Genomic DNA, 17136 nt, shown 5'->3' on the forward strand with positions numbered 1-17136 from the left:
TTATTGTGGAGCAGGAAGGAATGCCACTGTTTTACTTAGCTTTACATTTTTTAAATATGTTTGGCTGTGCTAATTTACAGCAATAATACACCAAGACGTTTACACAGGGACCATAATAAAGGAAAAAAAAACAATAAAATATATAAAGTATAATCTTTTATTTTGTATTATCTTTGTTCATTTTTACACTGACTTGTCTTTAAGCACAACAGGATTTTTGGTTATTCTAAATGATACCAGGGTGAGCTCTAAATTCATATTGAAGTACAACAGCTGATGGCTATGTTGCTTCTGGTCTTGGTTAATCCAATGGCATAGTTAAAAGTTCATACCTTGAAGACAGTGTAACAGCAACATCATTTCTGCTGTATCACCTTCTCAAATGTAGACGATAGTGCCTTACTGATCCCAACACAGTCACAAGGTTAAAGCTGTCACACGGAGAGATGCAGAACCCATTACTGTACAGATGGATCAATGGAAAGACTGTATAACCCACTGTTCCCATAACACTTCTCCACCATAGTTTTCCTCTCCACCACTGTGCTTCCACAACATATCTGCTTTAACATACTGTAGGATAGTGCAATCCTGGGCAGTAAGAGTCCAGCAAATTTCATACATCGCAGCAATAACGGTTAGCTCTCAATCAAATGTTTTTTAAACATGTAGAACAATTAAGTACTCAAGCAAGTTATTTGTTTAATGAATTAAGAGATTCTTTGGCATTAAATACTTAGCCCGCAGCCCTACTGGACCAGAGCTGTTCATTCATGACATAATGGAACAAATGACTTCCTAAATTGATCAAAAGCTCTCACTCATTGCTTGTCCTTAGAAAATGGGTGAAATTGGTGTGACCTATAAAATCAGTTGTTGGACTGCAGCTCTCTGGAACCACTTGTAACCTAAGGGAACCACAGACTAAACTCTCTGGAAACAAAAACTTCCTGCCTGTTGAGAAGCTTATCCAGTCAAGTATTCTCAGGGAATATTTTAGGAATCCAAACTATACCTTTATAATTCAATGCAATGCATACAGTCAGAGACAAGTTACAAAAATATTAGTAAAGTAAAACATTTTCAGCCTTCAGCATGGATGAAAAATTCTAAACTACATTTTTTCTGTGGCAAAACAATAATATCTATACTCTAATGTTTATATTATATTTGTCACACACCTTTGTGTTTTTCTATGTTTAGATTACAGTTATCCAGTTCATGTTATGATGGAAATTATACACATTATGAATTATCAGTTAAAAACACTTCCACATTAATTCAGGCTGCTCTGCAGAAATTGTTGCACATGTGAATTGATTACTGTCCTACATTCCAAGCAGATATCACTGAGGTTACAGGCAGGCAGTGCCTTCCAGCGTTACACTCACATGTGATGATAACCCTTGAACAATCAAAGGGCTTGCTCAGTGCCAACTGCTATATAAAGTAGGATGAAACCCGCACAAATCAGGTAGTTTTTCAGTAGATAATCTTACTGCTAAGGAGTACCTCAGTCACCACCAAGAGCATCATAGCTGGTGAGTTAAAATAATTTATTTTACATTTGACTGGCAACACAGCAATGCGTGTGTTTAACAGTTCGCGAGGATACTTTAACATCTTTTATTCAGATACCACTAATTAAAGGGGTTATACATAACTTGACTGGCGCACGTAGATATTACGGGTTTCATTTACTCTTAATGAATCAAGCCGTAGGTTTATTCCAGCGAAACTAAACCATACAGTATGTCATTTAATGGAAATAACCGCGTGTTCAGGTGTGAGACCTAACATCATCAATGTTAAAAAAGCACACCGCTTTCTAAGAAACCCTTAATGGAGATTAACTACAGTACGTTCAAAATTTTTAGACCTGTATTAGCTGTAATTTGAGTAGATTTTATTTGTATTACTGCTGCTCCTATTAATACTTTAATATGAATCGTGTCTTGTTAATATGTAATAGTATGTCAGTGCTAACTTAAATCAGAATATATTTCAATATGAAATATATTTCAATACGTCCATAAAAGGTTTATTCAGCAAATATTAATAATTATTGAATATCTGTGCTGAACGTAGTGTTTAAAAGTAAACGTTTCAAAAGTTGTCTCAAAATAATAAACAACTTAAACAGAATTCATGCAATGAGTTCAAACAATTCGGGGAGTAAATACATTTTTTTTATTTTCGTATTATTCACGTAAGCACTTCTTACCGTAGACAAAGTTTTGAAACTATAAAAAGATTCACCGAAAACAAGTAAATAATCTGGCTAAATCAGGACCCGGCGGGTTTTAGACCCACAGTATCGCACAAACTGTATTGATCTATGGCATTCATTTACAGGATTTTCGCAATGTCTTGTGAGTTTCCTGAAAACGATTAATCTTAGAGACTAACGAGCATCTTTACGATGTACGTACGTAACGTACGACCTACTTTTTCGTGCGTTTCCCAAAACCCCTCTTAATCGGTCATTTAACGAGTATAAAGTATTTATTTGTTAAACCCTCCCCTTAAGTCGCTAAGCAAAAAGCATTACAAGTCGATTTGAAAAACAATCGATTGACAATACTTTCATTATATGGTGTCGGTTTTGGTCCTTCAGTGGGATGAAATAAAGTTGTGAAAAGGAATATGAAGCAAACATGACATCATAATTTAACAACCATTTAAGCGAAAGCGTATAGATAGGCACAAAATGGGACTCTTATTGTTTCTAAGAGAAAATAAAATAAATGACTGACATGCCGTAAAAGAAAACCAAGTTTAACTGTGTGGACAGTGTATGCGTCCTGCACGACGTCTTTGATTTAAAGCAATATTTTTGTGGCGTGCTGCCATTGTTAAGAATCACAGTGTTTCATGAGAAAAAACTGTTGTTATTTATAGTCATTGGGTGTATTGGAACTCAATGGAAAAATTAACTACTAAGCTTGGCATGTGTCACTCAACAAATACAGGACCTATAATCAAATTTAAAAACAAGTACAGTAGGTCTAAGCTTTACCGTCAATAATCACGACAGAACATAAAACGGTATTGGAACTTTAAATATTGTATCGACCGCGGGTTTCGGTACGGAATGAAGCAGGCGTGGGACTCAGGGAATGGGGTTGAACAACACATTTATTAACTCGAATCGGGAAAGGTACACACACAGGGACGGGGGTTACAGCGCTGCACCTACACTAACATACACACACACGAAGGGAAGAGACTATCTTAGCCTCCGTCCCACTATATACTGTACAGTCCGGTAGTCCCTAGGTGGTGTTCTCAGCCCGCCTTGCGTGCGAATCGCTATAGCGCCCTGCATGGCGCTGCATTATAAATACATGTTAGGCCCAATGATTTAACTTAAATAATGCATTGCTGCATTTCATTCTGAAAATAATATCATCTATTCAAGTATAAAACTCCCAAACAAATACAAGCAGAGGAGAAAATAAAGATAAAAGAAAACATAAAAAGAACAAAAAAAATTAACTGCCAGCGGTAATGAGGTAAATATGTAACCAAGTTATATTTTAACATATATCAAATGTTTTCCTTGCTTTGGCATTTTTCACGTTCTTTATGGAATTTAAATACAATTTAAACCCCACCTCAAAAGTACTAAAAGAGGGAGGTATTACTAAAAACTTTTGACTTATGAATATGAAATTTACCCAAGATTACTAATAAATTAATTACTGTATAAATAAATGTTATTTTTTCAAATTTTCTCTTACATAGTACAACAAAATATCTAAATCCTTAATATAAAATCTTAGTATTCTATATTTCCAGAGAATTCCCATGATGTGAATTGAATGTGCTCTGTCTGGTGATCTCTGTCGCTAAAGTTGGCGCAAGAGGTAGCCAGTTTAAGAAGCACTTAGTGATTAACGAGTGAGTCGGGGAGCACGTAGATTATGAAGGATTTAACGTGCTACTTTAGTTATGATGGGTTTGGGGAAACACTCGTAAATTAACGATAGGTCTTAAGATCACGTTTACGATGTTCTTAGCGTTACGATGCTTTCGGGAAACTCACCCCAGATCGCATTTGCTCCTTTATTTCTCACAGTTAAATTAGCTAATGGTTTAAAGCAAAGACATAATAGGCTGCCCTGACAGGATAAAATGAGGTCTTATAAATGTATTAATGAAATAGATTCTAAAACACCATACTTTCTCTATGGAGCCTACGTAAAATAAGTCGTCGTATCACATTCGACATCGCAAATAGTTGCCGTGTTATATATAACAAGGTATTTTGTACTGCCATTGAACTGTATCTACGTAGTAATTAAAATGTTAATTGTTTTGCACCAATTTATATGAAAAGACTTTATTTAAAATTTCTCTCTTCAAAAACAGGGAAAGAAACAAACTTTGTAGTATATATGTGGTCCACTGCACGCATGACATATTTCTAAGTGTTGATTATTCCATTTTTTATTTTTTACACAGAATACATTCAATTAAGTTATGCTAATATGTCTCAAGTATTCTTTAATACATAGAAATGACATTTCTATATGCATGTAAGGTATTGAAAATTATTAGGTATAAACATACATTGGTTTATTTTGTTTTTAGAGCTATTATTTCTTAAGAACAAAAATAATTTCAGTTAGAATAGTAAAACATATAAATATATTAAATATAGAATTATTATCATATTCATCATTTTGAGGAGAAGTCTTTGTGAGTCTCCAATTTTAAGGGAGAATAGCAGTGGTTAGGACTGTGGACCTAGGAGAGGTTAATGGGTTCAGTTCCCATATGGGATACTGAAGTCATAGTTGTGATCAAGGTACTGTACTTTACTCCAATTGCTCCAGTAAATGTGCTGCTGTAACATGGATATTCAAGTTATTATTGCAAATGAGAATCTGTTCTTCATTGATTTATTATATATTGACTATAATAACACATATATAATTATGTATTATAATGTATTTCAAAATAAAAGAATAAAACATACTGCATTAGGCTTTGGATGCAAAAGAGAGAAGCTAGATCATGATGAGAATCAGTGTTCGATTACACTGTCAGAGATTTTCAGGAGGCTTTAAGATTTTCCACTGTCACCATCTTGTGACAAAAACATGTGGTTGAAGTAGCATGAAATACGTGGGATGATACAAAAATAATTTAGGTACTAATCTGGATACAACTGTACACTGCGAAACTAGGGAAATTAGAATGTATCCACAGAGAGCTTCAAAAAGGATGATCATTTTTGTATTTTGTATTTTACGAATACAGCTATATTATATCTAGCTGCTTAATTAGTCCTTGTGTTTGGGAATGTGGGAAGATAAGTAAACTGTACACAGAAGTACAGTTCCCAAGGCTGATTTTTTAAGAAGAATATCAACAACAACATGTTTCATTCATAGAAGAACCAGACTTGCTTAATATATTTTAACTGTGTATTTAACATGCCTGTAAAATTACAGTTATTTTGTTGCACTTTAATAGAATTTCATTAGTTTGCCATAAGTACTACTTTAAAAAGAAACTGTTGTGACTTCTAAAGAAATGTGTAGGTGTGTTTTTAAATTGCATTTCTTTCTTTTCCAGACAATGGCTCCTCGACCGGAGCTGGAGAATGCTTCTTCAGGAAAACCCAAAGACCCCGCTCAGGGACTAAGTGGTACATTTTGTTTTTAATGATACTGTAGCAGCATTTTTTTTCATGACAGCACTTAATTTAAAACAAGAGAATTAACATTTCTGTTCTTTTTCCTGTTTCATCTCAACCGTTGGTTCAGGGGTACTACCAAAGGAGCCTGTGATTCACCCAGCCTGTTCCACCGTAGCATTGGTGAACGATGAAGCAGAAGATCCTTGGGCCCTTCCTGAACTCCAAAGTGTGGGAGTCAAGTGGTCAGGTAAAAAAATGCCCCAAAACGTCCCTTCACTCTTCCTAGTTAGGATAAATTCTTCCTTAATTACACTGTCCACTAAGAACCACCTATTGTGACTGTGGAAAACAATAACAGCCATTTGTTTCTTCTCAGAACCCTTTAATTTGTTGTAGTCAACCCACCATCCATACATGTACAGTGGCGCCATGATCTTTACTGACTCAGTCTCAGTCTGACTCAGTCTTACTGACTCAGTCGTAGAATCTTAGTTTCATTCTTTGTCTCCTGTTTGTCTTAAAAGTATTACTTTGGTCTTTTTAAGTTACTGATTTTTTTCCTCCTTTGATTTATTTTCTATTCATTAAGACTTGGACACCAAAGGAAAGATTCTCCGTGTTCTAATTTCTATTGGAAAGTTTTTTTTACTGCTTGGATTCCTTTACATGTTCGTCTGCTCCTTGGATATCCTGAGTTCTGCCTTCCAGCTTGTAGGAGGTAGGAAAATAAAGAAAACAGGAATATAATAATATATACACAATGCTATTTTTGTCTGCTTTTTGTTATGTTTTACTGTAGTTGGTGTTCAAATTGAAATAGCAAAACTGTTTTTTTATAGAGCTTAGTTTATAAATTAGTCATACAGTAAATAGCTTAGTAATAGATTTAGTAAGAAGGTCTAGATGTGAGACGTTCGATTATATTCAAAATCCTTAATAGCATAAGTAGGTCCAGTGATAATTAATTGTTCAAACTCCTCAACAGGGAAGGCGGCAGGTGACATTTTCCAAGACAATGCTGTGCTGTCAAATCCCGTGGCTGGACTGGTGATTGGAGTTTTGGTTACAGTGCTAGTTCAGAGTTCTAGCACATCTTCCTCAATCGTGGTTAGCATGGTTTCCTCTGGGTGTGAGTATTTTTTTTTTAAATGATTTGGGACTAGGGTTAAAACCATTTATTAATTGAAATGGCAGATACCTCAAAACCTAAAGGGAAAAGTAACACTCATTTTCAGCCAAAATATTGTCAGAACAAGATTAATTTACAGGCAACTTAAAAAATGGAAAGTTAAATTATATAAAATCTGTCCTGAACATGTTGAATTTCATATTATGTAGATAACAATGCAAAATAACTCATAGTCCTTTTATCAACAGTTATACAGTACTACAGATTATTAAAGTGTTGTGTAATAATATATGCAGTACCACAGTTTCATACAGCATATTGGAAAGAAATAAACCCTATATTTTCTCATTATTTTCTCTATGTGTAATAGTGTTAGAGGTCCAGTCTGCTATACCTATTATAATGGGGGCCAACATTGGAACCTCTGTGACTAACACCGTTGTGGCAATGATGCAAGCTGGAGACAGAAACGAGTTTCGGAGGTATGGATTACACTAATGCCCAAACAGGAAGTCCAGACTTTCTGGATTTAAATAGTAGTATTTAAACTGATTATAAAACGTTGGGTTTTGTGTTAGGTAACTATTAAATAAAGGTAAATTTTGTAAAAAACAAATGTAAATTATTTAATGTTGCTTACCTTTTGTAGAAAAAAAAGTTTCTCTAATATTAGATATATACTTTATTGATCCCGTGAGGGAAATGGCCAGTTATTATGGCCAGTAGCCATATCACCTTGCGACTCAAAACTGACAGCCCACTAAAGTTAAGCAGGTGTGAGCCTGGCTGGTACCTGGATGATATTACCTCCTTGGAAAAACTACGAAGTGATGTTAGTGGATCAGGAGGGGGCGCTCACCCTCCACTTTGTGTGGGTCCTGATGCCCCAGTATTGTGACAGGGACACTATACTGTAAAAAAGGCGCCGTCCTCCAGATGAGATGTAAAGCTGAAGTCCTGACTCTTTGTAGCCATTAAAAATCCCAGGTTGTTTCTAGAAAAGAGTAGGGGTTTTACCCCACGTCCTGGCCAAATTTCCCATTGACCCTTACCAATCATGGCCTCCTAATAATCCCTATCTATTAATTGGCTTCATCACTTGTTTTCCACCCCACTGGTAACTTGTGTGGTGAGCATTCTGGAGCACTATGGCTGATGTTGTATCATCCAGGTGGATAGGTGGTGGAGGAGTCTCCATTACCTGAAAAGTACTTTGAGAGGAGTGTCCAGAAAAGTGCTATATAAGTGTAAGTAATTAATTATAATTATAAATCTTAAAATACATCATTTCAATAGGATGCAATAGGGTAATAAAATAATGCTTTGAAATGTTTTTTTAATATTTCATTTAATTCCTCAGGGCTTTTGCTGGAGCCACAGTCCATGATTTTTTTAACTGGCTCTCAGTACTTGTGCTATTACCGCTCGAGGCAGCAACTGGCTACCTGTACCGTCTGACACAGCTGGTCATTGACTCATTTAATATCCAAAGTGGGGACGACGCCCCGGATTTGCTGAAAGTCATCACAGACCCCTTAACAAAGACAATCATTCAGGTAAGAAACCTAATTTGCAAATTCTACAGATCAATCCTTGTTCTTTGTCAGCAAGCTTTCTAGATCCCTGTTAAGCAAAAGAACCTAAACTGCTGGGAGAAGGTGTTAAATTGGTCAATTAAACTAATTAATGAGGTGGTTTACATCATTAAGAGATTAGTTGAAATGAAAACCTGCAGACGTACCAGCCCACTAGGATGATGATTGTACGTCCCTGATATACAGTAGATTAACATTTGGGTAGGTGCTGGAAAAATCAAAGTTTCTTTCAGGAGCTGCCACGTCTCTTACTGAAGCTTCTGTAGCAGGTGTTAGCTGTTCTCTATTATTTACCTATAATATGTTTACCTAAATTATATACATTGAGTTAAATTATTTGAGCAAAATATACTGTATAAAGAAGGATTAATTAAACAGTGGCATTCTGTTTTTCTGGACTTGGGATGCTATCTGTGTGGAGTTTGTTTGTTCTCTCTGTGTTTCCGTGGGTTTCCTCCAGGTGCTCCGGTTTCCTGCCACAGTCTAAAAAAGCATATTGGTAGGCTAATTGGCTTCTCGGAAAATTAACCGTGGTGTAAGTGTGTGCGTGTCTGCCCTGCAATGGACTGGTGTCCTGTCCAGGGTGAATCTTGCCTTGCACCCATGACTCTAAACTGGATGAAGAAGTTAGAAGATGGATAGATTGTTTGAAAATCATTCTATAAATATGAAATGACTTTAGAAGACACTAATTGATTCTGGGTGTTCTGATTATACATTTTGTCATGCGGGTAACTTTTAATTTCTGAAAATTATTTAGCTAATTTATGATGATGAGAATCAGAGCTCTTGTTTTTAGTACAAATTTCTTCAAAGAAGGGTGTTTCAAATATAAATATGCTTTTCTTTTAGCTTGACAAATCTGTTATCAATGAAATTGCTACTGGTGATCCTGCAGCAAAGAACAAAAGCCTGATCAAAATCTGGTGTAAAACTCAAACAATCATGGTAAGTAAACTTCCAGCAGGTAATGTTCTAGTGACCATATACAAGTATCCTGTAATAATACATTTATTTTTGTGCATTCAGTATTACTGTATTATGTTACCATATAAGGTACGTACTGTATACCGAAGAGAAGTAAACTGAATCTGACTTATAACAAAATGTTAAGGTTTACATTAAGTGAAAATACCCAGTTAATTAATATAGTAACTGTTAAGGGTGAGAGGAGATGCAAGCAAAGTTTTAACAAATAGTGTGACATGTAAGTAGATTTTAAAAACAACAAAGTGTGTGTAAATTAAGTTCAATATACACTTAGTATTTAAAGAAAGCAATAGTTAATTATTTCTCAAATATGCTACCATTAGCCCTGTAAAAAAGGGGAAGACGGGTAAAACACAAAAAGACATTAAAATGAACTTTTTAGGAAGATAAGGTACTGTACTTATACAGTACATACAATTAGAGTTCAGGGAGTTCTTTCTTGCTTTAAATTTGTGGTTTATAGTCACATTAAATAGTGTGCATTTGTACATTGAATACTCAACCTACTCCAGCTTTTAATACTGAATGTCTCTCAGCTTCCAAATCGTCAGTGATATACCTTTTCTATTAAGTTGTTTGTTTGTTGCTGCAGACAGAAAAGAATGTGACAGTGCCTGGGACTGAAAACTGCACTTCTCCCAGTCTCTGTTGGTCAGATGGCAATATCACATGGACCCTGAAAAATGTTTCTGAAAAGATAAACATTGCGAAATGTAAGTGCCACTACATGTCTAATCAAAGGCAACCTAAAAATAAATCAATTGACAAAATGTGAGTTATCATCTGTGTAAACACAAAATATCCCACTGGAGTCTTCATTCTCCAGATTTCCTTAATTGCCTTATAGTCTCTCATGATATGGTATGAGATTTACAATGTGTGGTTTCTATTTATTTACAGTAAACCACATAGTAGTTTGAAGCCAACTATTAGTGAAGAAAAAAGTTATGCCAGTCCCTAAAAAAGTAATCCTAGAGCAAGCTATCCGAGTCCCACTGGCTTTGAATTTTGTCATACAATGGGTCCTTTTCAAATTATGCAGTGACTAAGCAAACTATTCCACCTTGCCATGGCCCCTCGCTATTTCCTTAAGGGACTTATTCCCAACTATTCTGTCCTGTGTGCAGCAGAGCTGCAAGCTAAACAAGGCAAGCAAATCAGGTACTTTACTCTTGAGTATGTCTTGTCTGGTTTCATGTTAAACAGTGACTGGGTTTTTGATAAAATACAAATGAAAACCCTCTGCAGTTAACAGAAACCAATGTGTGAATTAACCAATAACTAATATATTACATCCTTCCCATATGTTTCCTCATCTGTTGGATTAAGGTGAATTTACGTTGGTGGGCTGTTTATTGACCTACTGTATACATGAAATCTGAAACAGTATGTAATTGTTTCTGTCATTTATTTGGTTAATCTGTTTCATTATTTTATTTTCACCAGGCAATCACATTTTTGCAAACTCTTCTTTGTCGGATCTGGCTGTTGGCCTTATCCTCCTTGCCTTGTCCTTGCTAGTGCTTTGTACCTGCTTAATCCTTATCGTGAAACTGCTTAATTCCATTCTCAAAGGACAAGTGGCAGCAGTTATCAAGAAGATCATCAACACAGGTAAGACTCTTATTTTGTTTGAAAGACAAAAATAATTTCCTTTGCCTTACCTTTAAAATATTTGCAAATACAAATATAGGATTCACATATTTACCTAAATTTCGTACTGTAGTCCAATGAGAGAAGCAGTTTTAGCTCATTTCCAAGCAGCAGATTAAATTTTCAATGGAATTCAATTGAAATGAATCATTTAGAAATGTGATACACAGATACGCACCTGCAACCTAAATAGCCCAATGAACCATGATCAAGAAGCATAAAGGGCCCCTTCTGGCTTTTTCTAGAGAGGTCTATAGACTACATGAGTGTAATAATAGCAATCAAACTCTTTTGACCAGGACTGTATCACACACATCACGTGCGTCTCAATTTAGGAATGCTGCAGTCGCATGCCTTAAACTGCATTCAATATATTACACAGGACTAGTAGATGTGGTGAAAGGTAATATGGGTGATTTACATCTAAATATGCAAACTGAGAATCCATATCTAAATCTGAGTACACAAAAGCCTATTTTTAAGCACTCACCCCGACTAAGGGCAGATATGTCAAAGATTGTCTTCAACTTAAAATTCTGACCTGCTTTGGCTATCTCATGTACAGCAGATTATTATTTATTCCTCCTCATCCTTGAATGGGATAGATATATACTGTATATATTCTTAAATAACCTTAAAGCAAAATTCTAATACATCATGTCATGGAAATGAACAAATTTCTATGTTTCATTATTGTTCTTACAGATTTCCCATTCCCATTCGGGTGGGTGACTGGATATATTGCCATTCTGGTTGGAGCAGGAATGACTTTCATAGTCCAAAGCAGCTCAGTGTTCACCTCCGCCATTACCCCCCTAGTTGGTAAGTGATGTGCGGTATTTTCCTTGGTGTTATGACTCTATGCTTTATAAATATAGTCTTCACAGACACTTGTCAGAATACTTATTTTCCTCATTTCTTTTTCCTTAACAGGCATCGGAGTCATAAGCATAGAGAGAGCGTACCCACTAACTTTGGGTTCAAATATTGGTACAACCACTACATCTATATTAGCAGCTATGGCAAGTCCTGGAGAAACACTTGCCAACTCATTGCAGGTCAGCAATGACCTCTTTCAAATTTCTGAATTGTCATTCCTGATTTTTTTCCCCATATCATTCGGGGTAATATCTAGTTCCAAATCTCATGCTCTAAGCAACCTCATACTAATTACACTTGCAGTTGACTAATTGTAACAAAAAAAGAGTGAGAAACTCTGATACATTTTGGTATCAATGCTGATTTCCTTTTGTTATTTTTTATTCGCAGATTGCTCTGTGCCATTTCTTTTTCAACATCTCTGGGATTCTGCTGTGGTACCCAATCCCTTATACACGTATTCCTATACGTATGGCCAAGGCACTGGGTGATCGTACTGCTAAGTACCGGTGGTTTGCTATCATGTACCTGGTGCTCATGTTCTTGATCATGCCTCTTACTGTATTTGGGCTTTCAGTGGCAGGCTGGCAGGTCCTTGTTGGAGTTGGTGTTCCAGTTGTGGTTCTCATCGTGGCTGTGATTATTATTAATATCATGCAGTCCAGATGGCCACAATACTTGCCCAAGGTGCTGAGGACCTGGGAGTTCCTCCCCAAATGGATGCACTCTCTGAAGCCTTGGGACAGGGTGATCACCTCTATGCTATCATTCTGCAGAACCCGCTGTTGCTGCTGTTGCAAGTGCTGTAACAAAATCAGCAGTGAAGAAGATGGAACTGGTAAAGAGAAGAGAGGATCGCTTGAAATGTATGACAACCCAGCATTGGAAACTGATGAAAATTGTCACAAAAACACACAGATTGAGGCAAAAACAACAAATTTGTAGCACTGCTCAATTTAAGTTTAAAATTTGAAACTTTTTAAAGCATGTAAGGGGTTTTCTGTTAAGGAATAGCCAATTCTGTTCCAGCTCCTGAACCCGATGACATCAAACAGCGTCAACTTTGACCTCAGAGAAGAACTAATGTAAAGAATTTAAAAATCTTGAAAAAAAGTTAATGCAAAAAATGACTAGGCAAAAAGATGCCAAATTGAAGATACAGAAGAAAGGTGTTAATGCATTGGATATTTTGAATATTTATATTAGTCAGAAGAAATTTTAACAATGATGGTAATAAACAAATGTGCTTTGGTAGCATAGGACAAAAGTAAAGAACTAGATGGTTTCATTTTTACAGGGTTATGAATACTTTATGTTTTTGTATACATTTAAGTATACAGTATATATAAGAAGGATTTCATTTATGTGTCTTAATTAAGGGGAACGAACGTGGGCAACTGATTTATTGAAATTATTTGGGAAATAATTATGAGATCATGAGACCAACACAAAAAGTATGACTCATCCATATCTTGTGTTTTATGTGTATATAAGTGCTCTTCGTTAAATGAATAATAACCCCAAAACACAAATCACCTTCTCAGTGATCACACAGTACATTTGTGAACTACCTATAGAGACAGTTTTTAAGTCTCACAAAGAGAAAACAAAAAACTAGTCAAAGTAGTGAATCAGATACTGTACACCTGACTAAATCACAATCTTGTTCATTTTTTGTTAAGAAAACTAGGAGGAATAGGGACTACAAGTGAAAATTATGAACTAAAGTCTAATTTATAGCGTTCAACCTTCAATATTTGTTTAGAAATATGATTCATGAAAAATGTAGTAGTGTAAATTATGCAAATTGAGCAGCACTGAATTCAAGTCTATATGATAAGTCACTGGGGCTGATTGCAGGGAAAATGGTCATCATATCAGCAGATTTGTAGACTTCCTACATTGCTCACTTTGCAGATACTGTAGGTCTCATAGATTGAGAATACATGTCTTACAGCAAAAGTTTGTCATACAGTCACATTTAATTCACAGCAGTGGCTAATCTGACTTCAAGGAGTCAAAAGCCTGCTGTGTATTTTAAATAGTCATTATCTGCAATAAAATGTATATACGTTTTTTTTTTATTTGCAAATTCTCTTTTGGAGAGAGATTTTTAAAGTGTTTTGCTCTAGATTTCATTAAATAAATTCTAAAAGTTTGGAAGTGCAGATCTTTCAAACAACATGTGCAAGCATTTTCTTCCAGTTGTTTTTTCATCATTTTAATTAGTCTCTATGGGGAAAAAAGTAAAAAGTGGAGCAAACTTTGCACAGGTGCAAAATGTGGTAACATTTTAGATTGGGGGTTACAAAAGCTATTTGTAAATGTTTTATTACTTATTAATGAAACATATTAATAAGGTATTAATAAAACAGGTTGACTAATGGCAATAATTAACCTCTTTTGTAGATTAATTGCTTTGTACTATCAAAAACCTATTTATTTTATTCAGTCATAAACTGTAATCTTCTTATTACTCATCTACAGTGTGACCACAAATTGTTGGAAGTTGTTTTATTTATGTACGCTATAGGTGTTAATAGTCATATGCGCTTGAATGTGCTGTTGTGTTTTTTTTTCTTTTTTGGAAAAGCTATGCAAAATATTTAAGTTTCTATTTATGCCAAAATAGAGGATATATACAGAGTTTACAAAATAAATGCGTATGTGTTTATATCTACAGTATACTGTATAGATATACTATACTGTATAGACATAATTGCTTTTTTGAAAATATATTCAGCATTCAGTGCTGCTTTTATTATGTGTTTATATATTCCCTCTTTAAGGAATTTGTAACGAGTTTCATTTAAACACCTTTCTTTCTCATTTCTCTTCCTGTCATAAATGTTATGGAGACATTTCTGAAATCATACTTCCAGAGAACATACAAAACAAGGAAATAATCTTTGCACCATGTCTTTGCTCATCACTAATCCTGATTCAGTACTTTTATTTTTTTATTGTGTCACAATTTCTCATTCAGTTTTTCAGTCCTTTTGTGCAGGGGAGGTAAGCCTAACACTGTGATCAGAAACAATAACTTTAAGTATCACATGGACAATTTACATAGGCACATACAAAGAAAAGTCCACAATCTCAGTGTTCTGTACATGCAGAAATTTAAATCAATCCAAAATGCCTGTACAACTGAAATGTCTGTGTTTTACTTGGATTTATTTTATTGTGCCCTGAAATTATTTTTGGATTTTGCAACATTTTATTATACTGTGAGCATGTGTAATTACTGTAACCACTTGTATCAAAATAAAAGTGGCTTTGAAAAAAAGAATTCCATCTTTCAATAGTTCTTTTTTAGTATTCAGAGTATTAGAACCATAAATAGAGAAGTCAAGGAATAGTAACTAATTATCTATGAATTTGTCAAGAAAAACACTCAAAATTGATATTTACACAATCTCGTCAAAATTTTCCTACTGAAAAACTCCTCACCCCTGCAATTATTTTCCATGTCAGATCCAAGCATTATTGTAAAATGTTTGATGTTTATTTGATATGTTATGTTTCAGTTGTGGAAAACACTGTGGTTCTTTAATAAACCCATTGCACCATTGTTATTTTGAAGAAGCTAATTATTGTACTTATTTTTATAGACAGAAAAATCAATTGAAAGCTATTTCAGTTTCTGTGATGGGCATAGTTGCCGTAGAAACAGAAGACCTACTCTGTAGTACAAGTAATCAATATTTAAATGTATAGTCCAGCTTAGAGGATTTAAAGACTAAAACATTAAGCAAAATATATCTACGCAGTTGAAATGTTTAATTTCAATGTTTAATTTTTGGTGACATTATGAGTAAAAAAGAAAAACTTAATATGTTTCTTTACTTGAACACACACTGTTAAATGACTGCAACAATAATATCTTTACATTAATATGGCTCTGTGTGACATTTTGGCTCAGTTCTAGCTCCTGTATAAAAAATGTAAATCTGAGCCACACCAATTTATTGTCCGACAGGCCAAGGCTAGAAACATGGTGAGCTGGTGAGTTATGAAAGTGAAGTAAACCATGAATCAGGCTATTAATATCACTATAAAAGTGAAAAACACTTTGTCTTTCATTAGCTTTGTAATTTAGCTATATAAACCTCTGATGCTAATTGGTTTGCTTTATTAACTTATGTTTTAAAACTTTATGTTTTTAAATTTACAGATACATATCTGTTCATAGCTGATAGCTGATATCTCACTAGTCGTTTGGAAAATATTTGTGTGCTTCTTACAAGTGCTGATTTACATGTGTACTGGGCTACGTGGCTGTCAGTGCAAGGTAATGGCTTTGCTCACAGCCTGGGACTTTCCAACCAAACTCACATCACCATGTTGCTTTGAAATGGACTTACAAATGTGCCAGACAGTACCAGATTGTGTAATGGCTTTGTGTAATACTGTATATGAGAACATGAAGCTTATTTACAATGAGTCCAGGTGAGACAGATGCAGGTTGATTTTATCAAGGATTATTTTATATCCAGTGGTATTTTACAAATCTTTATGTATAATTTGTCTTCTTTCTGTTTCTGCCAATGAAGTTTCATTTTCCATTAGAAGTAACACTGAGTTTCTGCAAGTTAGGATATATAAATATATTAATTTTGCCAGAGCATACGATTTCTGTGACATTAGCTGTTTTGCTATACACCATAACTTTTACTTTATAACTTTATTGTCCATCCAAAAGGGTAGAAACTTGTCATTGGCATCTCTATACAAAACTACAAAAAGCAACTCTCAACAAAAAATAAATACACATTAGTCCTAGACATTCAACAATATATGCACACACATCTCACTCTGCCCATATTACACTACCATTACACATAATCCGATAGCTCCATATAGGAAACAGTCAGTTAGCTGAGTTTAATATACTGACTGCACAGGGAACAAAGGATTTCTTGTATACATTTTCCTTTGTCACGGGAATTCTAAAAGGCCTCCCTGATAGCAGGTGGAAATGGAAATGAAGAGGCTGGGAGAGGTCATCAATGATAAGATGATATTTCTTTTGAACTGCAATAAGCTGTTTGTGTGGTCAACCAATTACTAGAATAATTAACAATTCTTGGCAATTTCCCTTTACTCTTAATACTCAAGCTACCATGCCATACCACAATATCAAAAGTAGATGTTTTCTACTAATATTTTAGAAATCCTTTCTAAAACATTTTGACTCATCCCAAACCCATTCAGCTTTCAAAAACATACACTGACTA

The 17136-nt window shown here is 34.9% G+C and overlaps 1 protein-coding gene across 1 annotated transcript; it reads left to right on the forward strand.

The window, feature by feature from the left end:
- Positions 1 to 1405: 1405 nt before the first annotated feature.
- On the forward strand, positions 1406 to 15188 carry slc34a2b (solute carrier family 34 member 2b). The gene is made up of 13 exons (XM_069190465.1): positions 1406 to 1541; positions 5587 to 5659; positions 5778 to 5897; positions 6240 to 6368; positions 6636 to 6779; positions 7150 to 7261; positions 8140 to 8335; positions 9227 to 9322; positions 9957 to 10077; positions 10811 to 10978; positions 11723 to 11839; positions 11951 to 12075; positions 12287 to 15188. The coding sequence occupies exons 2-13, from the start codon at positions 5590 to 5592 to the stop codon at positions 12839 to 12841; spliced, it is 1953 nt and encodes a 650-aa protein (XP_069046566.1). The 5' UTR covers positions 1406 to 1541; positions 5587 to 5589; the 3' UTR covers positions 12842 to 15188.
- Positions 15189 to 17136: the final 1948 nt, after the last annotated feature.

The sequence above is a fragment of the Lepisosteus oculatus genome, chromosome 1, assembly GCF_040954835.1.
Source record: "Lepisosteus oculatus isolate fLepOcu1 chromosome 1, fLepOcu1.hap2, whole genome shotgun sequence".
Lineage (NCBI taxonomy): Eukaryota > Metazoa > Chordata > Actinopteri > Semionotiformes > Lepisosteidae > Lepisosteus > Lepisosteus oculatus.

What these genes read in the sequence shown, in the direction of transcription:
- slc34a2b (XM_069190465.1), top strand. Translation starts at nt 5,590, where the DNA reads ATGGCTCCTCGACCGGAGCTGGAGAATGCTTCTTCAGGAAAACCCAAA. An exon ending in CCCCGCTCAGGGACTAAGTG is followed by an intron (nt 5,660 to 5,777) that starts GTACATTTTGTT and finishes CCGTTGGTTCAG; the next exon opens with GGGTACTACCAAAGGAGCCT. An exon ending in TAACAAAGACAATCATTCAG is followed by an intron (nt 8,336 to 9,226) that starts GTAAGAAACCTA and finishes CTTTTCTTTTAG; the next exon opens with CTTGACAAATCTGTTATCAA.